Genomic DNA, 26,959 nt, shown 5'->3' on the forward strand with positions numbered 1-26,959 from the left:
CTGATCTGGGAACCACACTGAGATCCTTGGCTCTAGCCTCACAACCATTTTCATGGCAAGAAAATGCAGAAAGGGAAAGGGGAGGATACAACTGGTTTGACCCTTTTAAAAAGCTTCCCAGGAGGCTGTGTGTGGTAACTTCTACTTATATTCCATTGGCCAGAATTGTATCACTCCTAGTCACAAGAGAGGCTGGGAGATCAATTATTTTAAATGGACATATTGCTCTCCCAATGAAATCAGCGTTCTATTGGTGAGGAAGAAGGAGAGGATGGCTATTGGGTAGGCATCTGTGGCTTCCACAGATGAGAGGAAGCCAGTCATGCAAAGACCCGTGGCAATAGTCCTTTCCTTCAGGCAGAGGACACTGCAATTGCAAAGCCCTTGAGTCCAGAAAGAAACTTACCTGGGGAGGGGAGAGGAGTAGCCTATAAGGTTGGAGAGATAGACAAGGGCCAGATCACATAGGTCACGGTAAGAAGTTCAGATTATTTAAAGTACAATAGTGCAAATCATTGAAAGGTTTTAAGTCACTTAATAAAATAATATTTTTCCTTTTTTTATTTGAGACTACATTAAAAATTATTTTTACAGATACTCATTATTTTATATAAGTGCATAAATGTGATTATATTTTTTAAGTGCAGGTTTTATTTTTCTTTTCCTTTTTCACTTGGGTCCCTGTCCTACTGTCCTCCCCTTCTTCACCCACATTATTTACCACACCCACCCCCTTGCCAACCAAGTATGTATCCTTCCATTTACCAACATTCTCAAATATATGTATATATATGTACATACGTGTATACACATATATGCAGATGTTTCTGTTTGTTTTATAAAAATGGGACCACATTAATTATGCTTTTCTGGATGTTGCTTTTCTGCTTTGAATATAGTGCAAATACTATGTGTGAACTAATTCTTTTAAGGATCCATAGTATTCTAAAGCGTGAGCAGGACCACTACATACACTTAAGTAGTTTATGCACCACACAACTCTAATTTATGTGCAAGGACCTCTGGAACTGTGTAGTATGTGGTAGCCCTGGTTATAAATATTATTTATTATAGTTTATTCAACCATTATCCTACTGATGAGATATCTTTTGATCCAGTTGGTGAAAGTGTTGTTTAGTTTTTCTGTATCCTTGCTACTTTTCTGTCTACTAGTTCAATGAGTTACTGAAAGAAGAGTACTGAAGTTGCCAACTGTAATTATGAGTTTGTCTATTTTTTCTTTCAGTTCTGTCAGTTTTTGCTTTATGTATTTTGCAGCTCTGTTGTTAGATGCACACATATTTAGGATTTATGTATTCTTGATGAATTATTCCTTTTGTCATTGTGCAGTGTGCCTCTTGATTCTTAGTAATTTTCTTTGCTCTGAAGTCTATTGTGTCTGATGTTTATGTAGCCACTCCAGCTTTCTTTGGATTAGTGTTTACCTGATATGTGTGTGTGTGTATATCTATGTGTGTGTGTATGTATATGTGTACACACATAGATATACACATATGTCTTTTTATTTTTAATGTACTTATTATATTTGAAGTGAGTTTCTTGTACATAGCATATAGTTGGGTTATTTTTTCTTTTTATACCTTCTGACAATCTCTTTTTTACCTGGTATATATAGACTGTTTACACTTCATGTAATTATTTATGTTTTAACTTAGGTCTACCATTTTATTATTTGTATTCCATTTGTTCTCTCTGTTTTTGTTCCACTGTTTTCTCTTTCCTACTTTATTAGGTTATTTGAACATTTCTCAGTGTTTCATTTTAATATATCTATTATATTTTTTACAGTATCTTTTTGTATATATTTTTAGAGTTTTCTCTAGGGATTATACTATACATAACTTTTCACAGTCTACTTAGAACCTACGTTTTACCACTTTAGTGGATTGTAGAACTTCTATATTGTATTACCACCATATAGACTTCTTTACCCTTCTGCCTTTATGCTATCTATCTATATATAAAGAGATTTATTATAAAGAATTGGCTCACACAATTATGGAGGCTGGGAAGTCTCAAGTCTGCAGTTGGCAAGCTAGAGACCCAGGAGAATTGATGCATGGTTCCACTCTGAGTCTGAAGGTCTGAGACCCAGGAGAGCTGATGGTGTAATTTCCAGTCTGAAAGCCAGCAGGCCCATGAAGCACCAATGTTTCAGTTTGAGTCTGAAGGCAGAAAGGGACTTATGTCCCAGCTCAAAGCGGTCAGGCAGGAGGAGTTCCTTCTTACTCACAGGAGGGTCAGCCTTTTTGTTTTATTCAGGCCTTCAACTAATTGAATGAGGGCTACCTACATTATGGAGGTATAATATTGTGATGTAATAAATATATATTTGGTCTTTGTCCCCAGTTCCTGACACAAAGGTTCTAAAGCCCTTGGAATTTCCTGAGTGACAGGGATGAGAGGAGTATCTTTTGATATTCATAATAAGCTTCTTTCAAGTATACCTGAGTTTATACTAATAAGGTGACTCTTGATGGGCCCCTAGATAGCTTCAGAATGGGGGCTGGAACCAACCATGTGTTTAGAGGGTTGGAACTCTCAGCCCTATCCCCTGACCTCTGGGGAGAGGACAGGAGCTGGCGATTGTTAATTACCAATGGTCAGTAATTTAATCAACCATGCCTACATAATGGAACTTCCATAAAACTCCAAAACAACAGGGTTCAGAGAGTTTCTGGGTTGGTGCACACATTGAGGTGCTGGGAAGGCGACCTGCCCAGAGAGGGCATGGAAGCTCCACACCCCTTCCCCATACCTTGCCCTATGCATCTCTTCCATCTGGCTGTTCCTGAGTTGTATCCTTTATAATAAACCAGTAATAGTAAGTAAAGTGTTTTCCTGAGTCCTGTGAGCTGTTCTAACAAATTACTGAACCCAAGTAGGGGGTGATAGGAACCCTTGATTTAGAGCTAGTCAGTCAGAAGTATGGGAGGCCCAGGACATGCAATTCATGTGTACAGTAGGGGCAGTCTTATGGGACTGAACCCTTAATTTGTGGGATCTGACACTAACTCCAGGTAGATAGTGTCAGAACTGAATTGAATTATGGGACTGTTAGTCTCTAGAGAGTTGATGAATTGGTTAGTACAAGCAAAAAACCCAGATATTTTAGTATCAGAAGTGTTGTGAATAAAAACAGATCATAGGGGCCGGCCTGGTGGCATAGAGGTTAAGTTCCCATGCTGCACTTCGGCGGCCCCGGGTTGGCTGATTCGGATCCTGGACGTGGACATACACACCACTCATCAAGCCATGCTGTGGCACCGTCCCACATACAAAATAGTGGAAGATTGGCACAGATGTTAGCTCAGGGACAACCTTCCTCAAGCAAAAAGAGGAAGATTGGCAAGAGATGTTAGCTCAGGACAAATCTTCCTCACCAAAAAAAAACAAAACAAAAAAAACCCAGATCATAGTAGGAGGGCAATATGCTTTACTCAGTCTACTGATTCAAATGTTAATCTCATCCAAAAACACTCTCACAGACGCACCCAGAATAATGTTTGACCAAATATCTGGGCGCCTGATGCCCCAGTCAAGTTGACACATAAAATTGAAAATTAACCATCACAACCATCTTACCCAGAAGTGGAACATTGTCATATAGTATTTTAAATTTGGAATACCTCCTTGTAGATTTCAGATTATAAATTTCTACATATTCTGGCCCCCATTTTTAAAAATAGCCTTAAAAACTATCCTTAACATTCTGCATTATTCTAAAGCAGTTTGGAAATGTGATCTAGGAACTCTTCCATATTAAGCTCGTAACAAGTATGATTTACCTTTTTATGACTGCTGTAACTGCTAGGTGGTGAATATTTTGGAGAGGGGCAGGAGTAGTGGTAATAAGACTAGTTAACAAACTATTGTACAAGTCCAAATGAGAGGTGATAGTGCCTTGAACCAGGATGTCAAGAGTGGACACCAGTAGTAGTTGTAGTGAGTTGAATAGTGCCCCCTACAAAATTTGTGTCTATCTAGAACCTTAGAATGTGACCTTATTTAGAAATAGAGTCTGTGCAGATGCAGTTAGTTAAGATGAGGTCATACTGGATTAGGATGGGCCCTAAATCCAATGAGTGGTGTCCTTACAAGAAGAGGAGAGGGCACAGATACAGAGAGGAAGCCATGTGAGGAGGGAGGCAGAGATTGGAATGATGCAGCTACAAGCCAAGGAACACCAAGAATTGCTGGATGCCACCACAAGCTAGGAAGAGGCAAGGAGGGATTCTTCTCTAGAGCCTTCAGAGGAGCCTGTTGACACCTGATTTTGGACTTCTAGCCTCCAGAACGGTGAGAGAATGAATTTCTGTTGTTTTGAGCCACACAGTTTGTAGGAAAGTAATACAGTATAGACCAACTCAAGATATATTTTGGAGGTAGAACCAACAGAGCTACAGATATTAAACATACTTCTGAAATATTAAAATAAATAAATAAATAAAAGGGCCAGCCCAGTGGTGTAGTGGTTAAGTTCGCGTGCTCTGCTTTGGTGGCCTGGGGTTTGCAGGTTTGGATACCGGGTGTGGACCTATGCACCACTCATCAAGCCATGCTGAGGCGGCATCCCTTATACAAAATAGAGGAAGATGGGCACAGATGTTAGCTCAGGGCCAATCTTCCTCAGCAAAAAGGAAGATTGCCAGCGGATGTTAGCTCATGGCCAATCTCCCTCACCAAAAAAAAATAAAATAAAATAAAAAAGAAATGCCAGATTTTCTTGGAAATAATTCAACTTCACTTGAGTTAAATATAGCAGATTGAGCACAGAATTTATCTCTGCTCCCTCTCAAGTGGACCACAAGGGTGAATAAAAGCTTGGAAACGGGAAAGTAGATACACATATGATAACCAATTTACCAGACCAGAGAAAGCTGAAAATAAAGTGCCTGTAGACTCAGGGATGCTGGGAGTGTTGGAAATCAACAAGAACCTCAGAAAGACTCAGGACCTAGGACACTTTCAAAATGGAGGTAGGAGTAGAGATGTGAGGTGAGCTGAAAATAGGAGCATTGGTTAAAAGTCTGTAAAAGGAATGACTAAACCATAAGATAGCCTTTTCACGCTTTGTAGCCAGGCAACTCTACCTTCCAACACTAGAAGACTGGAAGTTTATGTTCTAAAGAGGTCGAACTGTGGGGAAGGGGGTAGTCTACTGAGAACAGAGAGATTATGTGAAAGTCTGGTTACTCTATGGTGAGGACAGCCTTCTAGGCTGCTTCTCCATGTAGCCTCCAAACGTCATTAGCCAGTCTTATATCACCTCCCTATTCCCTTGGCAGAAAATTAGAGGGTACTGCTTGGAGGAAATGACCTATCAAGGAGAAAAGATTTGGGGTGGGGGGGTCTCTTAATCTAGGACCCATAGATTCTTAATCAAGAATTCCTAGATTGTTACTGCGAAGCCTGCCATTCAGTAAGCCCCACTAATGCACTCAGAGATTCTAATATTTTTTTAAAGCCTCACTTGTAAATTTGAACTGACAGCCAAAGATCAGCACACATCTGAGGAAACCCTCTAATATGTGAATCAAATATTAAAACAAAAGAAACCATGATGAAACAGAGACAATGAATGTAGAGAGAAGAAAAATTTATTTAAAAGAAAACTTTAATATCCTTAGAGTAATAAGAGAAAATCTTGTATCTGTAACACAAGAATAGGATGCTATATAAAAAAATAATCTGAGAACATGAAAAAGCTGTTGGAAAATAGTAGAAAATTTAAAATCCAATTAAAAAATCCAAAATAAAGGTTTGTATTGTGAAAGTTGTGGAAATCTCCCCAAAAGAGAACAAAAGGACAAAGAAAGAGATGATAGGCAAGCAAAATAAGAAATTTAGATCAGCTTAGGAGATCCAAGGTCTGAATAATATGAGTTTCAGAAAGCAGGAAATGAGAAAATGGAAGAGAGCAAATTACTAACGAATTAATTCCAGAAGATCTCCAGAACTGAAGTTTCTAAGTCTTAGAATAAAAGGCCCCACTGAGTGCCCAGAACAATGCATGAAAAATGACCCATACCAAAATATATCATTGTAAAACCGGATCACTGAGGTCACAGAGAAATCCAGATAGAATAGGTTTCAAGTTTCTTACAAAATAACAAGAATCAGGACAGCATCAGATTTCCCAATAACAATACTGGAAGTTAGAAGACATTAGAGCAAGCCTTCAAAATTACAAAGGGAAATGGTTTCCAGTTTAGAATTTCGTACTTCGCCAAACAACCAAGTGTGAGGGTAGATTACACATATTTTCAGGTATACAAGCTCTCAAAAGATTTGCCTCCCAGGCACCCTTTCTCAGAAAGCTACTGGAGTATATAAACCAAGGAAGAGAAAGACATGGGATCCTGGAAACAGGGATCTAACCCAGGATAGGCAGCTGTCTTCACCTCTAGAGAGAACCCATCAATATTTGGAGTCGAAGGGTCAGGGTAGATGGGCCCAGGAGGATAAATCAAGAGGGGAAAGGTAGAACCAATGGATTTTCTGATAGGCTTGACTGAAGTTGAATTGAGGCATTTTTCAGAGCTATTGGAGGATACAGAAAATTTAGATATAGACTTGAAGAAAGCCAAACAAAAAAAAAAAAAAAGAAAAAATTCCAGGAAAACAAAAAGGAAAGTAGTAATTATAGGATACCCTGTGGCTCAACAGTGAACAATGTTTATGTCGTCCTAACAGTGAAAACAACTGAAAATTGATGTACACAAAAATGTGTTAAAGTAATATTAGGGAGACAGAGGAAGGGGGAAATGTATGTGTGAAAGGCAATGTAAAGCATCTAAATCTTAATTTTCCAGAACAATATGTTAATATATCTAAAAATGACAACTCGAAATCATAATATAAACATGTTATTTTGAAAGATGATAGCAAACACTGAGAAATAGCTAAAAGAGTTCAAAGTGGTTACCTCTTTGGAATGGGACTTGGGAATGGGGAGGGGTGAAACAAGGAACCATTGCTCTTCATTATATGCCTTTTGGAAATATTTGACTTCTTAGTGGGTTTACTTGAATTACCTTGATGCACTTTAAATTTAAAACCTTTAAAACTGGATAATAATCAGAGCTTTACGGGGAGTGTCGGGCCTCTTTCCATACAGAAGACTGCAACATGTGTGAGGCAAGAGCCAAGAACCTAAAATGTTAAAGTCAGAAGCAATCTTAGTCATCACTCAGTTCACTTTATAGGTGATGGACCTGAGTCTCAGAGGAGGGAAATGACCTGCATAAGCCACTCCACTGGGAAGCAACAAATCAAGAACCAAGAACCAGAGCCCAGGGCTTCTGGCTTTCAGTCCTTTGCACCCAGTGGAATATAATGTAACCACTGAAAGGAATCCAGAACATCTGTTACTGAATGTTCACCAAAATATATTATGTGACAAAAGCTAGGTACACAACAGAGTGGAACGTACTACCATTTGTGCACAAAATGGCGCAAAGGGGTTATGTACATGCATGGTTATAAATACCTAGATATGCCTGGAAGGGTACAAAAGAAAATAGTAGTAATTTTGCCTCTAGGAAGAAGTGGAATCAGGGGAGGGAGGGAGACTTGCTAGTCACTGTATACATTCTTCTACTGTTTGAATGTTTTACCTTTTGCATGCATTCATTTTAAAAAACTAAACAATTTTAAATCAGTGGCTTTCACTGCCTAAAGTTCAGTGAATTACAGAAGCTCTCCAGAGAATCTGGTCCCACTCTCATCTCTTGCCAAACCTTGTGCCTTATGCTACAGGCACACAGGACTCTTTGCAGTTTCCTTACTCTGCTCGTTATGTAGAAGTTCTGCCTTTTTTACTTCCATCTGTTCATATCTTTGCTGATCACTACTTCCAAGACTTGGAATGCCCTTCCTATCTCCTCTTCACTCCAGGCATACGCTGGTCTCATGTTCATTCCAAACATGCCTTCTCCTTAGGGCCTTTGCATTTGCTGTTCCCTCTGCCCAGGACACTTAGCCACCAGATATCTGCATGCTTCCTCACCTCCCTCAGACCTTTGCACCCCTATCTTATCATAAAACAATGCTCACCCACTGTCACTTTCTATTCTTTTTCTGTTTATCTTTCTTCACAGTACTTGTCACCATGTGACTTTGTTGTTGTTCATTTATTGTATTTCTCTCTCCCCACTAGAATATAAACTCTATGAGAGCAGACTTTATTTTATTTAGGAATTAAGGTCATACCTAATTGTGTCCTAAAGGAATTAATGAAGAAATTATACTAAACCTGAATTTTGCAATTTAGAGATTTATAATCTAAGAGACACTTGGGCAAATTATATATATTCACACACGCACACACATTGATCTATAAAATGAATGAAATTAAAGTCCTTTCATCATATGAGGCAAATCCAGAAAATAGTGAGAATGATTTCTGAACAAATATCTCCCAGTGAATAACATCTTCGAAGTAGAAACCATGAGAGACAACCTACTTATTATATTGATGATTATAGTCTGTGACCCATTTTTCTGAAAGAGTTCTTATATAGGCCCTGGACATTTAAGTTATTGGGAAGCCAAATTATTGTCATAAAGTTGCTTAGTGCACATGAGTTGGAACTTGAGGAGGCAGGTACTATTTAAATGCCATTGTAAATGGCTTTTAGCCTGAAGTGTCCCATCTCCTCTCTAGGGAATCCCTAACTGAGATAGGCCTGGGCAGCCTCTCCCTGGACAATGCTGGGCTAGGCAGGGCTCTGCCTGTGCTTCTGAGTTTTCCTTATCTGTTCTCCTGGGCATAAGGATTGTCTTGCATGGCTCACATACATATCTGCAGCTGTTCTTCAAGTCTATGAAGATGTCATTGTGATAAATAAAACTCAGATTCATGTAACATACATTCCTCACTTTCTAGCAGCTCTTTATCATGAGTCTTTTGGGACAAGGGATTCTAAGTAAAAGGGATAGAGTTCCATGATTTATTTTTTAATATTAAGAGAGGTTGATCTACATTCTCAGAAAAGTGAGGATCACTGTCCTGGTCTGAGCATCCACTTCTGTTGTGATATTCCACCAAACAGGTTAAAATACAATTGATTAGATTTCTGCTAATCACATTTCAGGTCCCACATCACCTTAATTGATGTTGGAGTGTTTCCCCAGTTTTGCAGTTTCCTGATTTACGACCACATAGTTAATTACATCCACTATGGATATGACAAACTAGGTTACTAAAGGTTCATTCAAAGCTCTTAGGAATGTCTAAAGCAAAGGAAATAAGGAGGGAAAAGAGATTAGGTTTCTAGAAGAAGGAGTAGGTTTTGAGGTGGAATTTAAGAGACAGCAGAATTCACAGAGAAAGGGGCTTTAGGGGCTGCGGAAACAGCTAAAGCACATACGGATGGACCGATAAACCCATTGAGCAGCCCGTAGAATGTATGGGGCTGTTGTAATGTGAGATGAGGCAGATTGAATCCATGCTGTGAGGGGTTTTAAACGCCAAGCTGAGGCATCACTTTCCTCCGCGGGCATCGGGGAGCCATCCAAAGTTCTCAGCAGGTGAGTGGCATGACCGGATTGGCCACCGGAGTGATGATCAACGTTATAATCTCCCCGGCGCTCTCTTCCGACCTCTGCCCGCCCCTCAGGCCGGCTTCGCGGTAGGTGGTGTTGCGACTCTCGGGCACCGCGAAGCGCGGTCGCGCCGGGCCCGCCGGGGATGCTGCCCGGGCCGGCTGGGGCTGGCGAGCCGGCGCCGGGCGCTGCACCTGGGCCCGGCCCCACCGCCGATTGGACGGCTGGGGTGGGGGGGCGGGTTACCCGGCTGTATCGCGAGACGAGATTGGCAGCGGCGGGGCCGCATGTGCCCCCGCGCTGGCTTTGTACGCCGAGCCGCCTGCCGGTTCTTTAACAATGGGCGGCGCGAGCGCCCCAGCGCTGGGCCCGAGCTGAGGCCGGCGCTTCGCGGCCGACTGTCCGCATCATGAGCGGGGCCGGCGTCCCCCGCACAACAGCGGGGCTGGGGCTGTGAGGGCCGCGGTTCCGGGTAAGACAGGCCGCCGTGGGGACCGGCAGGCCTGGGTTGGGCGCGGGGCACCGGACCCGCCCGGCCCGGCCTTTTGTTCGCCTTTTTGGGGCCGCGCGATCCCGTGCGCTCCTCAGGAAGAGAAGGCGGCGGCCTGGGTGCGCGTCGGGCCCGGCGGGGCCGCGGAGAGGCTCCCGGGGAGGAGGAGCGCCCGACCGTCTTGCCGCGGGGACCCGGAGCCGGGCGGGCATTCTTTTCCGAGCTTCTCCGCGGGAGGTTTTCACCTCAGGGGGGCTGTGACTGGTGTCAGGTCTCCGCTTCTCAGGGCCGGCAGGAGAATTCGGACCCGGGACGCCGGGAGCCCGAAGCCGGCCCGCCCCGGCCTCCTGTCCCGAGCACGCACCCGGGGCCGCCTTGGGAACTCCGGCTCGACTTGGCCCCCTTTTGCCCGGTACCCAGTCCGGCAGTTCCTAAAATAAGCCAGCTCCTCCTGACTGGGTAGCTCGGGCCTTCCGTGCGGCGTCAGGGAATTGGTTTGGACCGGTGCTGGTTTTAGGAGAGTCAGGTGAAGATGCACAGCCACCCGGGGTGGCCTGAGGTCACACCCCTCGGGGAGGGGGCGCGGAGGGCCGCGTGGAGGGAGGTGGCAGTGACCGCGTCTGGGGTGTGTCTTGCAGACTGAAGTTGCCGCGTCTGGCGAGGCGCGCCGCCCGGTCCCATGGAGCTGGAGGGGCAGTGGTGGCGGGGACAGCTGGCTGCAGATATTCATCAGGCGCTTCGGTACAAGGTAACGCTGATGTCCTCACCTTTTCATCCCGTGTCTTGTGCCAGTTAGTATGAATTTCGGCCCCCTGGAAAGTGCTGTCAGATTCTTTAGCCACTATTTTCCAAACCAGAAAAGGCGAATTTGCTTATTTGCTAGAGGTTAATTAACTTCTTGGCTTCTTCCCTAGGGTGTATCAGAAGAACCTGCAACTTCAGAGGAGTGCGGGTGGGGCGTGGTAGTTGGGAGAGGGAAGGTATGAAGGGACATTCTGATTGATGTTCCTGTTTCCAGGTGGAACATGGATTTGGTATTGTATTTTAAAAGATACGTGCGCTGGTTTTTTATTGGGCAGAGCAGCCCTCCTTGTTCTATAGTTGTTGCATGCAGCTGTCTGTTATGTCAGGTTTGTACGTACATAAATTCCCCAGCCTTTCCACTGTGTTGCTATGAGACTTTGGACAAGTTACTTAATACTGTACGTGTGCTTAGAACAGTGCTTGGCAGATAGTAAGCACTAAGAAAGTGATAACTGTTGTTATTCTCTACCCCCGAGACCCCAAAATTTAGGGCCATTCACAGAGCCTTGATGTAGAAGGAGTTAGCTACTATCAAAGGCAGAAAGTAGACCCAGTATAAAAGATATTGGGGGAAAAATACACTTTTCTGGCACAAGGCAAAGTCTGTATTGCTGCTTTTAAGTAACAGTTTTACTCTGTATGTCACTCTCAGCTTAATGGGTCAGCTCTGCCTCTTTGATAACCAGAAGAGAGACCAGATCCAAAATTGTCTCTAACTTGACTCAGTTTCACCATGGATAATGAGAGCCGTTGGTTATGTATAGACAATGAAAAAGAAGCAAACAGCTGACTCTTTAATAAAAAGGATACTGACTGTTGGAAATGAGAGATCCTGGGATGATAATGAACTTGTATCTTGATTTTTTTTAACCAGGTTAAGTTGATTAGAAAACCTAATTCTTACTTTAATTGTTACAATTGTATCCTTTTCTAAGGTTTGAGATTTCTAAATGCTACTTATAATTCTGACATTCAGTCTCTTAGAAACGCTAAATACACATCAGCCCCCTAAGAGGCTGTTTGTACCACAGAAAAGTCACAACTATGGAATGGTTCGCTGGAATGTTAAGAAGAGAGTTGCATGTTTTCCCCTTTGAAAATCATCCAGATACTTTTGATTTTTTTTTTTCTTCTTTCCGGATGTCATCTTTCAGTTTTAAATGTTCTCCTTTTCTGAGTGTCAGCTCTTTATCCCTCTAGTACATGGTGAAATTATTTGATGTTAATGATACATTTTTTTTTAATGACATGCAACTTAAAAGATCTTTCTTGGTGATTCCTGTGGTTTTTGATTCTGATATTTTATGTGTAATTTTAATCCTGAGTAATTACCTGAATTAATTTTGTCAGTTGAGGTTGGAAGTGGATTTTCCCCCCAGCAGATTTGTTGAATGCTTTTGTGTATTAGGCTCTGAGGAGGATCCAAGGAATAAGACACAACTCTGTACTAAAAAAGTTGCTTACGAACTATCAGAGGAAGAGATAGCACAAGGTCTAAAGGAATGCCACTGAAGGTTATCTTGGGCCACCTGTGGTATGCTACCCTGAGGTTATCTTTATTTTATCTTTAAGCATTTGTAAGCCACATTTCTTGTGATTTGGCACAATGGCCACACTTTATAAAGAATTTATGTTAATTAGCAAACTTGAACATGTGGAACTGGAGAGACTTCTGTTTGTAGTACACTGAAGTCAGGGAAAATTAAAATGGGCTTTTCTCATAGAAAATATGTTAATTCCAGGCTATTAATTTAGTTGTGATTTAGTTGGATAATGATATGCTTATTTATCTATTTAACATATTTGAGTGCCTACAGTGTACAAGGTGCTATGCCAGCTGTTAGAGTGGTAACAGTGAATGAGACAGACATGATCTTTGCCTTTATGCAGTCTAATTTCATATGATTCAGAGCATCTGAATTTAGGTCTTCCTTTGGGCAGTTGCCATTTGGACACTATGGAAGATGTTCCATGTTTAGACTTAAGGTTTATGGAGGAATAATTGGTATGACTAGCATTTTATCTACTAGGGAAGAGTAAAAATTACAACAAATGGAAATCCTCTTCAACCCCAAATGCCAACTATACTGTTTTCATAAAATATAATAACCACCCCCTCCAAAACAAAAACCCCTACAAGGCAGCAGCTGTCCACTTATACCCTTGTGTCGTCGTCTTTTTTTCTCATTGTTTTGCTATGTATACTCCGTCTTAGGATGCTTGGGGAAGTATTTTCAGGAGTCTTGATGACAGATGGGAACAATGCTAGCTTTGTGAGAAACATTAAGAAAATATCCCACCTAGTGGTACTTAACACTTGTGAGTATTCCCTCTCTGCCTTTATTTCCATCTGGCTGAACAGTTAACTCATTCTGGGAAGGGGATGACATTTAGGGTGGTGATCTGACGAGGACTTGAGACTGGAGATGGAGATGACATGTTCCGCCTCTCTGTGCTTTGGTCCTATGGGACCCTGAGAAGCAGATCGGACAAGAATGTTCAATTCTAGGGGACAAGAATAAACATTAGAAAAACTTGTAAGCTGAGAGAAGCATAGATCATTTTCTCATGCTTGTGTAACTGCAGTACCTGTACAAAGAGAATAAATCTGACAGCCATGTGGTAAGCACAGGTACTTTATCATTTAAAATGATATAAAGAGACTGTATTGGACACTTTGTTAAAAATCTCCTAGTGATGGCCTTTGGGGATCTTGCCTTTGTTTTGTCTTCATTTAGTAAAGTTAACAGTTAAAAATAAAGTCCACCAATGTTTTCCAGCTGTGTTTCTCAGTGAGTCTTTAAGACCTTGTTCAAGCCTCTTTTACAGAAAGTCAACCCTGGCTTTGTTTTTTTCCCAACACCCCACCCCCTGAGCTGGGTTAGATCTCCCTCCTCAGTGTTCCTATCATACCCTGTGGTTATTATATTATATTCTAATAATCTCTGTATTTTGGTTCATCTGCTAGAGAGAAGCTTGAGAGTATTTTCCAGCTTTTATCCCTGGCGTTAGCACAGTGTCTGCTGCATGGGAGATGCTCAGTAAATGTCATGTGATGACAGCAAGAAAGGTGAAGTTCGAAATTGTAGCTCATTTACACCAGTGTAAAGATCTCCAGAAATGGTAAAGAAGAAAAGAAAAATCCAGGGGGCTGCATGATAAATTGGCATGTTCCTTTTATTTGGAGAAATTAATATTTTTTTCCCCTTATCTTCAAAGAGCCAAGCAAGCCTAAGCCCATGTTTTTTTCCGCAGTAGCATTTGTTTATGCTTTTCTCACTTATACAAAAATTTAAAACATAAATGGCCCATTAGCCTATCTCCAAGTACCTTCTATTAATATTTTTTAAAAATTTTAAGTGATACGTGCATATGGTTAAAAAATTTTTTCAGATAGTATAAGAAGGTTAAAATGAGCTTTCCTCAGTAGTATTCCCTGATCCCCTAAGGTTACCATCACCATTTTTTTTCCTGAAAGTATACTCAATAAATTGGTATATCTGCAAATATAATTTTTTGTTGTTGATACAAGAGGTCATAATCTATAGTCACTGTTCTGTACCGTCTTCCCACTCCAACTTCATTCACTTTATTGAATTTTTCCATATCAGCACATAAAGGTCTAGTGCTCTTTAGTTTAAGGTCCACATTGAATTGATGTCCCATAGTTTATTTAATCAGTTCCCTGTTGATGGACGTCAAGCTTTTTTTATTATACTTTTTATTTTGAAATAACTGTAGATTCACCTGCAGTTGTAAGAAATGATACAGAGAGATCCCCTATATACCCTTTACCCAGTTTCCCTGAGTGGTGACATCTTGCAAAACTATAGTACAATTATTACAACCAGGATGTTGACATTGATATAGTCAAGACACAGAACATTTTCTATCACCACAAGGATCTCTCTTTGATAGCCACACTTTTATTAAAAACTTTATTATAGAAGTTATCTTTTTATAGCCATACCTACTTCCCTCTCCTCCATCCTCCCCCTTAACCCCTGGCAACCACTAATCTGTTCTTCATTTCTATAATTTTGTTGTTTCAAGAATGTTATATAAGTGGAATTATACATATATGACCTTTTGGGATTGGCTCTATTCACTCAGCATAACTCTGGAGATCCACCCAGGTTGTTGGACATCAAGCTTTTTTATTCCACTATTTTGCTATTAAAAACAGTGCTGCAAAGGACCTCCTTATATGTAGGGTCAATTCCTAGGCCTAGTGTTGCTATCTATGTTAAAGGGTATCCGCAATCTGCATTTTAAACTATTTATGTTACCCAATTGCCTCCCAAAGGTTATATCAGTTGTAGACCTGACCAATATTATATGGGAGTTCTATTTCCACTCTTGATAGCATAAACAAAAATTAATAAAATGTAAACTAAGTTAAAAACTGTATAATTCTTGAATTTTGAATGAGATGAGGCAGCTTTTTATGTTTTTGGCCCTATTTTATTTTCCCTGTGAACTGTCTGTTCGTATTTGTTGCCTTTTTCTTATTGATTTGTAAGAGTTCTCTAAATAATTGAGAAATAGCGCTTTGTCCTATGTATCACAAATATTTATTAAATTCACCTATTCTTTCCTGATTTGAAATGCCATTGTTATCAAATAGGTTCTCCTATCTAAGAAAAAGGACTGTCTTTCCATATATGCAATCCTTCCATACTCCTTCAGAATTTTAATGTTATCTTCATATAGTGCTGGCATATATAAATTTATTTCTAGGTGTTTTAATTTTTATAGTTACTGTATATGGAATCTTCTGTTTTTTAACCAGTCACTAGTATACAGGAAAGCTATTGATTTTTTTTTTTTATTAATTTTGTAAACAGCCATCTTACTGAATTCTTACTGTTTCTTTTTATTTTTTCTGTTGATTTTTTTTTGGTTTTTCTGGATATAAATTCTATCATCTGAAAAATAATAATTTTGTTCCTGAAAATGACTTTTGATTCTTACTTTACAATAATTAAACCCTTTCCTTCCTTTTTCTATTTGGATTGGTTAGTATTCACAGAACAGTGTTAAATAATATTGAAATAGTAGGCACTAGAATGCTAATCCTTCTGTTGTTTCACCTCCAAGTTAGATGCTGGCTCTTATATTTGAGATTCCTTTTACTTCCCTCTCACCTTCCCTCCCTTCTTTCATCAAAGAAATATACGCCTATTATTATTTTTCCCAGGGTCAGCTTTGTCCAGATGTTGTTTTGACATCTATCAAGATGATTGTGCATATTTACGTGTGATTTTTTATTGTGACTTATATTAATAGATTTCCTGGTCTTAAACCATCCTTGCATTCCTGGGTTGTACACAATTGATGATGATATATTCTTTGGATATACCACTAAATTATTTTGGTATATATTTGATCAAAAATGTCATATCTTATTAAGTTAGATTGATATGTAAATTCACTTTTTTTGTTGTTGTAAAATGTGCACAACATAAAATTTACCACTTAAACCATTTTAAGTGCACAGTTCAGTGACATTAGATACAGTCACATTGTGCTACCATCACCACTGTCTATCTTCAGAACTTTTTCATCTTCCCAAACTGAAACTCCATACCCATTAAATAGTAACTCCTCATTCTCCCTGTCCTCCAGCCCTAGTAACCACAGTTCTATCTGTCTCTATGACTGACCATTCTAGGTACCACATATAAGTGGAATCATACAATATTTGTTTTTTTGTGTCTGGCTCATTTCACATAGCATTTCACATAGTTTTTAAGGTTCATCCATGTTGTAGCATATATCAGTTCATTCTTTTTTAAAGTTAAATAATATTCCATTGTATGTGTATACCACATTTTGTTTATCCATTCATTTGTTGATGGACATTTGTGTTGTTTGTTCCTACCTTTTGGCTATTGTGAATAATGCTGCTATGAACATGGATGTACAAGTATCTTTTTGAGTCCCTACTTTCAGTTCTTTTGGGTAGATACCAAAAAGTGGAATTGCTGGATCATATGGTAATTCTATGTTTAATTTTTTCTTTTAGGAATTGCAGTACTGTTATTCATAGTGGCTCCATAATTTTATATTCCCGCCAATACACAAGGGTTCCAATTTCTCTACATCCTTGTCAACACTTGTTATTTTCTGTTTTCTGTTTTGATAACAGCAATCCTAATGGGTGTGAAGTGGTATCTCATAATGGTTTTGATTTGCATTTCCCTAATGATTAGTGATGTTGAGCATCTTTATATGTGCTTATTGGCATTTGCATATCTTCTTTGGAGAAATGTCTATATAAGTCCTTTGCCCATTTTTTTAATCGAGTTTGTTTTTTTGTTGTTGAGTTGTATATATAAAAGAGTTATTTATATAATCTGGATATTAACTCCTTACCAGATACATGACTTAACAAATATTTTGTCCCATTCTCTGTGGGTTGCCTTTTCATTCTGTTGATATTATCCTTTGATGCACAAAAGTTTTTGATTTTGATGAGGCCTAATTTATCTATTTTTATTTCTTTTTTTTTTTTTTTGGTCTATGCTTTTGGGGTCATATCCATATTACTTCCCTCTATTGTGATACCTATTAGGTTTAATGTTAGTATTATGCAGATCTCATAAAATGAATTTAGAACCTTTCCGTCTTTCTCTATGCTCTGGGAATATTTAATAGTATAGAAATTTTCAATTTTTTAAAAAAATTAGTTCATGTAATTCTGAGACTGAACAGTGATGATGGGAAAATTTTAGGTGTATGAAAGGATGGTGGCAAAGGAGAGATCATAAAACTGCTGAAAGGGAAATATGATTAGAAGATACTAGTGGATGCAGACTAGTCTCTATCTTCCACATCCCTGCAAGTATGATATAGTATGTGACATAACGAGGAGCATATCTACTTATCTGTTACCTTCTAACCAAAACCTTTGGTTAGGATGTTTTTCTGAAAATACCAGGTAGGGGAAACAGGATTCCCTTATTAAAAATCTTACTAGGGGGCCAGCCTGGTGGTGCAAGTGGTTAAGTGCACGTGCTCCACTGCGGCGGCCCCAGGGTTCACCGGTTCGGATCCCAGGCGCGCACCAACGCACTGCTTGGCAAGCCATGCTGTGGTGGCATCCCATATAACGTGGAGGAAGATGGGCATGGATGTTAGTCCAGGGCCAGTCTTCCTCAGCAAAAAAAAAAAAAAAAAGAGAGGAGGATTGGCAGATGTTAGCACAGGGCTGATCTCACAAAAAAAAAAACCTTACTAGAATATATCCATTCCATAATGCAAGAAACACCTATAATTGGTCACATCAGAGATGGTTAAGAATACGGAGAAAAGTTTGGTTTTTTAAATTTTAGATACCATTTATTATCCTTCCACTCAACTTTTTCATTTTTGCGTTTCACTCAAGAAAAGTATGTTTTAGGCATTTTTAACACTAATATATTAGAAAAAAAGGTCATCCTTGGGTTGTGAGACTACTTCTCTTACAGGCTATTTAGACTAAATGTTGTTCCTCTTGCTTTAGGAGCTGAAGTTGCCCTCCTACAAAGGCCAGTCCCCTCAACTAAGTCTCAGAAGGTATTTTGCTGACTTGATTGCCATTGTGAGCAATCGCTTCACCCTTTGCCCTTCTGCCCGACATCTTGCTGTCTATTTGCTGGACCTGTTTATGGATCGGTATGACATCTCTATCCAGCAGCTGCATTTAGTTGCACTTTCCTGTCTGCTTCTAGCAAGTAAGTAAGAATGATCTACGTGACTGGGAATTTCCATTGTTTATAATAAAATAAATTTATGTAGAACTCAGTGAAATATCACCAAATTCCATTCATTCCAATTTACTAGTATCAGAAAGTTTATGTTGAAAGTCCTTCTTGGCACAATAATTCTTAACCAGACATTAAAAAGTGGCTCTGGAGTCCTTTAAAAACATGCGTGCCTAAGCAGTATATCCTGAAGATTCTGATACAACCGTCTAGGCCACTGCAGATCTGCAGATCTACTGACTCAGAATCTACATCATGGAGCCTGGGTATTTTTTAATGTTTTAAAAGTTCCAAAGATGTTTATTGTGTACCTTTCCAATTGAAAAGCATTGCCTGAAAGCAGTAGTTCTCAACAGGAGCAGTTGTGCCACACAGGGGATACTTGTCAATGTGTGGAGACAGTTTTGGTTCTCACAACCTGGGAGGATGCTACTAGCATCTAGTAAGTAGAGGCCTGGGATGCTGCTAAATATCTACAGTGCATAGGACGGCCCCCCTCACAACAAAGAATTTTCTGGCCCAAAATGTCAATGGAGCTGAGGTTGAGAAACTCGGTCTAAAAGGTATCATACTCTTGTATTGTTAGAATACCTTCTACTGACTACATAATGAGTTGGCTTAATGAACTGAAGGTTCATGTACAACTGCTGCAAATGTGAAAACCTTTGCTTATGCAGTAGGCACAACTACAAAGTAGGCTGCAAGGTAGAATCTGATATAACTGTATTTGTTACCCAATGCAGAATGTACTGTTGGGCCTTTTGGGGCCTCTTTCTCTTAACATCTTCCTGTAACTCATTGCATTATTTGTTAGTACCCTGACTGAAGAGAAAGAGGGTGAGTAAAGGAATTGAAATTGAGTTTTTCTTCTTTTAATAATGTGAAAAGATGGTATTTGATATTGAAGTTGAATCCATTATGTAGTTTTTATATTATTCGTGTCATTACAATAGAAATTTAAGCCCCACTTCAAAGTAGTATGTAGAAATATCTACTGCCTTTACCTCTAACCCCCACTTGAGGATATGGGATCCAGTGTGGCTGCTGTCTAAGGAACATTCCTCCTACATCCTGCCACCAGGGTTCTTTCTAAAACCCCCTTGTGCTTTGACTGCAGGTAAACCTAAAACCAAATGCAGGCTTGTGTGATACCATTTCTGGTACTAATCTCTTCTCAGATTTTCTTTTCCTACCCATATCCTTCCTTTGATCTGATGACTTCAACTACGTATTTTGTCTCTTTGAGGTCTTTTTGTAAGTTATTTCAAATCCTTTGTGGACCAGGCTGAATATAAATAAACACAGCCCCAGTGATGATTTCTCACTGCCTGTGGGTTAAGGTAGAAACTCATTCATGTAACATGTAGAACGTTTCATCTGGACCCAGCCACCTTTCCAGTTTCATCTTCCAACCCTATCTCCATGCCATATTGAGCCAAATTCTTATCGGAATACTATCTCTTTCCTGAAAATCTACATTTCTCCTTTAATCTATTGTCCTCTAAGATCCAGACACATCACCTGCTCCTCTCCCCCAGAGAGGTAATATTTGTACATTTATAATTAACCTTTAATTTAACCTTTAATTAAGGTTTCATCCTCATAAGCAATCACGTGTACAATTCTGTATGTTTCATCACTGGCTATGAAGCCCTTTGTGGTTTAATAGTTTGCATAGGATTGGAAAAACCCATACTTGACGCATCAGATGTATAAGAATCTACATGGAGGGCCGGCCCCGTGGCTTAGCGGTTAAGTGCGCGCGCTCTGATGCTGGCGGCCCGGGTTCGGATCCCGGGAGCGCCCCGAGGCACCACTTCTCCGTCCAACGCGAGGCCAAGTCCCACGTACAGCAACTAGAAGGATGTGAACCTATGACGTACAACTATCTACTTGGGCTTTGGGGGGAAAAACTGAATAAATAAAATCTTTAAAAAAAAAAAAAAAATGAATCTACATGGAATGGCTTCTTGTTATCCTACAGAATGTTAGTTTATTATAGGATCAGTTTATAGTAGAGAGACACTGGAAATCAGATATGCAAGTTAGGTTATTTTAAAAACTTGGGATCATTGATTAAAAATAATTTTTTGCCTTCTGTGGCTATCACTGTCTTTCTATACTACCAAACCCTAGCTGTTCTATGCCTGCAATTCTTAAAGTGTGATGTGGGGCAAGTGGGAGACGACTCCTGGTAGACTGAAGTTATGAATGATGCATAGTCAGTTCATAGACTGACTTACATTGGTGACTAAATTTTACTTACTAGTAACTTACTAAATGAATTAGGGGTTACTAAACTAGATACTCATAAACTACATGTTACTACCAAAGTTCACTGAGGACTCTAGTTGAATAATCTGATAAGAATTCTGGCCACTATGCAGTGCTTGGCATTGGTGCCAAGTTCCTGCAATTTCCACAATTTTGGGAAAAGTTACTTTATTTGTGTACCATCTTAGGTTGGTTGGAATGGAGTTTTCAATTGTTCTTGTTTTTAAATTGTCTATTACTTTTAAGGTCTTGATCAATTTATTTAAGATTATTTGATTTCATCTATGGGGTAATATGTAATTACTTTTGGCTCATTTTCCAGGAACTAGGCTTTAGCATTTGTATTTGCTATGGTACAGATATGAATTATTTATCTTCTGTTACTGAAAGAGTCAGATACCTCCTCTCTGTTCTGTTTACATCCCCTGACCCTTCTTTCCCTGTGAGAAAAGAATTGCTTTTACCACTGGAGAGTGGGAAAGTGTGAGATAGGTATCTCCCAGGGTCTCAGCCCCACCCAATAGGCAGTGGTCAAGAGTTCAAGCTGTCAGCTCTACACTTGGATCAGGAATCAAAGAGGCTGGCCCTTAGTAGCCGGCTGCAATCTCTCCTCCCTCTGGTCTTTAACTTGACTACAACAGAAGTGCTTAAACTGGTAGTCTGTTTTCAGCATCTGATGTCTGTTTTAAATTTGTGGAGTTCATTATAGTGTTTCTTACATTCTTAAACTCTATCTTATGTTCGGACACCAGCGGCAGCTCTCCAATTAGTTGTTATAAACTTTATTCAAATAATGCTTCTCTCCTCACAGAATGATTGAACTCTGTATGTTCCCTCCCCCAGCTGCTCCCTGCTTTGGAATGGGCAGCCTGCTGTATAAAAGTGAAGAATAGCTTACAGCTGATAGGACTGGGTAACAATTGGATTAGTTATTAAATAGGTTGGGAGGTTTGTTGGTAGTTTGGCCAAAGATGGAGCACAGCTTTAAGTTCCAGGTACTAATGCATATCCAGCTGCCTGAGTGTCTGCCTATTAGAGGTAGGAAGAAAGGACCTACAGATTCTCTCTAATTGGAGAGTGGTGTGTAGTATTGTAGAGCAGGGATTGTAGTGATGGATTTCCTAGGTTTGAATCTCTTGTCAGCAATATGAATTTCAACAACCCTTGAGTCTTAGGTTACTTCTCTATAAAATGAAAATAGATGCTTATCTTACAAGGTTGTTTTGAGGATGTGGGGTAGTATGTTTAAAAGCACATGGGAAATTGAAACATACACTATTCTGTAACCTTTACTCTCGCTTCCTAGTCCTAAAGGTTCTGCTGGTTCCAGAAAAGACTGATTTATCCTGGGAAATTCTCTAGTTCCACGTCTTTGACAATATACCCTGGCTCCCTTGGCTTCTGTGATCAGCATTGAACTTAGAGTGTGGAAGCAATCTTGGAAATAGAGCTTTTGGTAATTTGCTTCAGGTCTTATGTAACTAGGAGGTGATTTTAGAGTTAAGATGAAGCCAAAAGGGAGATTATAGGCTTTTAGCAATAAAAATTTGTGACAAGTACTTGTTTCTCCTTACTCACCAATACTGGGTTGACAGAGCTTTTTACTTTACTCTATCGTAGGTGAAAAATTGTATGTCACAGTTGACTTGATTTACTTCTCAATTTTTAATGAGCATAGAACCTTTTTTTCCCTATGAATTGCCTCTTCCTGTACCTTACCCATTTTTCTATTACAGTGATAGTCTTACAGATTTGTGAGAATTTTAAGGATGACTTTTTTCCTACTTAGTAATAAAAGAATAGAATGTGGGTTGGCAGAGCTCAAAGTGACATCTGATCCTTGCCCTACTACACATACCTGCCATTCACTGCTGACTTTGAAAATGTGCTGGTTTCCATGGCTGATCTGAACATTTCCTATAAAGGAAAGACAACCTGATGTTTCGTTTCTATGGCTTCTAATTCTTTATTTTCTGGGAAGCAGATGTGAATTTCCTGTGCCCTTATTTCCTGTTTGGGGCCTTTATCAATATAATCACATGGCTTCTGGTATTTCCTTTCAATTGAAGAAACTGATTTTTGTGATCTGTATGTGGTATTGTGGATAAGTAGATTTAAAATACCCAAGCACATAGCATTCAGCACAACAAAAACTATGGATATGAATGCAGGTACTCATTGACACTGTCACACATTTTGAAATCCTTTATGATCCATGTATCTGAGTATTTATATCACTAAATAATGAAAGAGTTCCAAAAACCTTAAACCTGAATTGAAATCTCAAGTATGGTTATTTATGCAGTATGCAGATTATTTGTAACTTTGCAAATCAAGATGCAAAGGCTTTCACACTCGTAATAGCCAAATACTTTATAAACATAGAAACCCCATAGATGCTTAATAATATAGAAGTCCTGTCTATTCTGGTAGTTGTTGTCCCCATATAACCTGGTGCAGTTCTTTGGTCTAGAAGTACAGATTTGGAAGTTCAAACATAAGCCTTCCTTTTGGCTTCCATTTTTGGTTTGGCTCAACTTATTTGACCTTAAATTAGTTGGCCAACCTTGCTGCCTTGGTTTCTTGAGCTGTGAAATTGGTCATATAATTTTGTTTTCGATGTTGAAAGTTTCAAGGAGATAATATGAAATGTTCTTGATCCTTGAATTAAACAGTGAATTGTGGTTTATTAATTTCCTCAAAGAAACTTCAAGCATGATATAAATAAACTCATTAATTTTTATAATATTCCTTTGAAGTATACTGCCAGTATTGCTGTTGCTACACAAATGGCAGGGCACTTTGAAAGCCTTAATGATTCATTCAGAGGGATTAAACTAAATTCCAAGGTCATTCTCCTTCTGAAGAATTCCACTGTTATACTGAGAACAGTGGGCTCCTCTCCTATATCTGTGCAGTGATGATGCTGGATGACTGTCATAAAGAACACTTGAGTGCTTTCAGCTGTATATGCTACTGGCAAAACTTGTGAAATTCATCTTTATGTGATTTGAATTGGGAAGGGCTATCTAGATTCTTGAAAAGTCTAACTTATGTAAGTTTTTTTGGCTCAACTCCTACCTGCAGCAGTATTTAGTTAAGACTGGTTTAGATCTGAAGAAGTTCAAAATTTCTAGAGCAAGAGAGAAATTCTGAGCTCCTTTGGGCTTAAACTCTTCTTAAGGTCATGAGCTTAGAACCTCCTGGCATAGGAGACAAAACCTTCTACCCTAGTTCCCCCTTCCTAAGCAAAGACCAAGGTAGTCAGCAGTGCTTTTTCCCCTGCCCTAAGGCAGGCTGACTTGAACAAACTCCACTGGCTCCAGTACATGGAGCATCTTCAAATAATGAAGTTCAGCCATCAGATCGTCCTTACTCCTGCTTTGAGTAAGCAGATATAAAAGTGGAGATAAAGTATCCCCTCTCTCCTTTTCTGTAACAGACTTAGCTAGATTTTTGTTTTGAATTCAGAAGAGGAGGGATAGGTTCTTTGGGGAATGAGAATGCTTGTGTTAGATACTTACCCAGTTTTTTCCTCCTAATCTCTCTCTCTCTGAATTGCGATTGTGCTGAAAATATGCCAAGGTGAAACACTTGAAACTTAGCTATTTTTGATTTCAGATAACTCGATGACAGTAAATTCTTTAAACTTTCTTCTATTCTAAAATAAAATAATTTCTTCCACCAACGATCACCCACCCCCAGAAAGAAATATCCTGAAAAGATTCAGCTGGTGAGATTTGAGTTATTTTTTCATTGGCACGTAATTTTCATTACACAATAAGACATAGATCAAATAGTTTATGTGTTCCATTTTTTTTCTTTTAGGGGGAGGGTTGAAGGGTTAGGGGCGGAGGCCTGAGAACCATAAGATTTCTGGCACAATTGTGTCTGCCCAAGGTAGGGGAAAGAATGTCTTTGGATCTAAATCTTTGCACTAAGACAGCAAATCCCATTTAAGTGACTAAACCTATAATGATCACTTGCCTAACATTTTCTTTCTCACTGTTTTTTTCCCCCCTTAAAGGTAAATTTGAAGAAAAAGAAGATAGTGTGCCTAAGCTGGAGCAGCTCAACAGCCTGGGTTGTATGACTAATATGAATCTAGTATTAACAAAACAAAATTTGCTACATATGGAACTATTATTATTAGAAACCTTTCAGTGGAACCTCTGCCTTCCAACAGCCGCCCATTTCATCGAGTATTATCTCTCCGAAGCAGTACACGAAACAGATCTTCATGATGGCTGGCCGATGATTTGCTTGGAAAAAACTAAACTCTACATGGCTAAGTATGCAGATTACTTCCTGGAAGTATCTTTGCAAGGTGAGTTGTTGTGGATGCCAGTAAGTGATTTGTGAGCTTATGAGTTGTGTATTCTATTGCTTAAGTTCATTTTTGATGTCTCCACAGATTATGCCTTTCTAAATTATGCACCTTCTTTAGTAGCTGCTGCATGTGTGGCTTCTTCAAGGATTATACTTCGTCTTTCTCCAACGTGGCCTACAAGACTGCATCGTCTTACTGCTTACTCCTGGGATTTCTTAGTGCAGTGCATTGAACGGCTCTTGATGTAAGCCTCTTTGTTCTTGCGTTTGTAATTTCTCATTAATATTTTTCTTCATGTATAACATTCCTAAAAACAACTTCTCAAAAGCATAGAGCTTTTAGGCTGTTTGTTCTGACAGCTGCTAGCTGCCATGAGCAAGGTGCTATATGAGCAGTACTCAGCAGAAGGGAAGCCCCATTTGGCTGTCATCCAGTTAGAGGTTGTCATTGCTGGTATGATTTTGGGTACATGATAAGGACAGGAGCTGCTCTTACATCAGCCCATGCCTCTGAGATCAGTCTGGGCAAGTCTAGCCCCATTCCCACTTTGAACTGTGGGGCCTCCAAGATGTCACCAAAGTGGCAGCTGTTTTTAAGTCCTTATTGTGGACATTTCTCCCATGCTGGAAATGGCCCTCAAGCTACCAGCAGCTAGTTCCCAAGGTTTGTACCAAGGGAAGGAGCTTTTAGAAGGATGAGAGTGAAATCTCACTGTTGTTGAAATTATGGTTGCAGTGACTGCTACCTAGGCAGTGGGGCAGTCCATGGAGTCAGCTGTTAAAGAGTTGGGGGTAGTGCATGACTTTCTTGCAAATTCTTCTTAAGTAATGTTATTAACAGTTTCCTTTCTCTCCATGTTGCAGCGCTCATGATAATGATGTGAAAGAAGCAAACAAACAGAGAGGACAAGCAGGACCTCAGCCAGCACAACTAAGTGTGTTCCAGACAGCCTCCCAGCCCTCACGGCCAGTTCACTTTCAGCAACCTCAGTATCTCCATCAGACGCATCAGACCTCACTGCAGTATCGCCATCCTGTATCGGAACAACCAAGCTGTCAGCAGATTGTATCTACCACACACACCTCATCTTACACACTACAGACATGTCCTGCTGGCTTCCAAACTAGTGTTCAGGGCCTTGGGCACGTGCAGACTGGTGTTGGGATGTCACTGGCAATACCAGTAGAAGTTAAGCCCTGTCTGAATGTTTCTTATAACCGGAGTTATCAGATAAATGAACATTACCCATGTGTTACTCCATGCTTTGAAAGGTGATTTTATGCGAAGTTAATACCTGACCCAGACTATTTGTGACTTGAAGCTCTGGGAGAAACTTTTTGTAAACTTCTCTTCAAAAGGAAAGGGATTCAAGTTACATCAGCACTCGTCAGATACCAGCACCGGGAAGATGGAATGTCCCTTTCAGTGCACCATGAATACCTGGGAGGGCTAAGCAAACACTTTCTAACAGTGTGTATGTCAAATCCTGTTAAAACAAATCTCTATTATGACAAAAATATTCAAGCCCCAGCTGATGGTCCAAATATTTCAAAACTATTCAATACTACAGAAAATTTGGACAGACTCCAATTCGCTATTTTGAGATTTGACCTGCGGTGGGCTCTGCCTAATGTTGGCTTATATGTCAGAGACTAATGTTTATCTGTGGACTTGCCAAACAGTCTTTTTATGAAGGAAAATTACAGTATTAATTTTTGAAGAGGTCTTTTTTTTTTATTCTGC

The 26,959-nt window shown here is 39.8% G+C and overlaps 1 protein-coding gene across 6 annotated transcripts; it reads left to right on the forward strand.

The window, feature by feature from the left end:
* The first annotated feature begins 9,631 nt into the window (after positions 1-9,631).
* On the forward strand, positions 9,632-26,959 carry CCNJ (cyclin J). Of its 6 annotated transcripts, none has more exons than XM_087432345.1 (6): positions 9,632-9,656; positions 10,699-10,808; positions 18,372-18,582; positions 24,914-25,213; positions 25,301-25,460; positions 26,080-26,959. In XM_087432345.1, exons 2-6 carry the CDS (start codon positions 10,740-10,742, stop codon positions 26,489-26,491), a joined length of 1,152 nt encoding a protein of 383 aa, XP_087288471.1. In that variant the 5' UTR covers positions 9,632-9,656; positions 10,699-10,739; the 3' UTR covers positions 26,492-26,959. The 6 variants fall into 6 exon arrangements, with proteins under 6 accessions (XP_087288471.1, XP_004427945.1, XP_004427944.1 ...); XM_004427888.2 differs by lacking the exon at positions 9,632-9,656 and adding an exon at positions 9,879-10,042 and having other exon boundaries at positions 25,337-25,460; XM_004427887.2 differs by lacking the exon at positions 9,632-9,656 and adding an exon at positions 9,882-10,042.

This window comes from Ceratotherium simum, chromosome 6, assembly GCF_057802395.1.
Source record: "Ceratotherium simum simum isolate JZ-2026a chromosome 6, ASM5780239v1, whole genome shotgun sequence".
Taxonomy (NCBI): domain Eukaryota; kingdom Metazoa; phylum Chordata; class Mammalia; order Perissodactyla; family Rhinocerotidae; genus Ceratotherium; species Ceratotherium simum.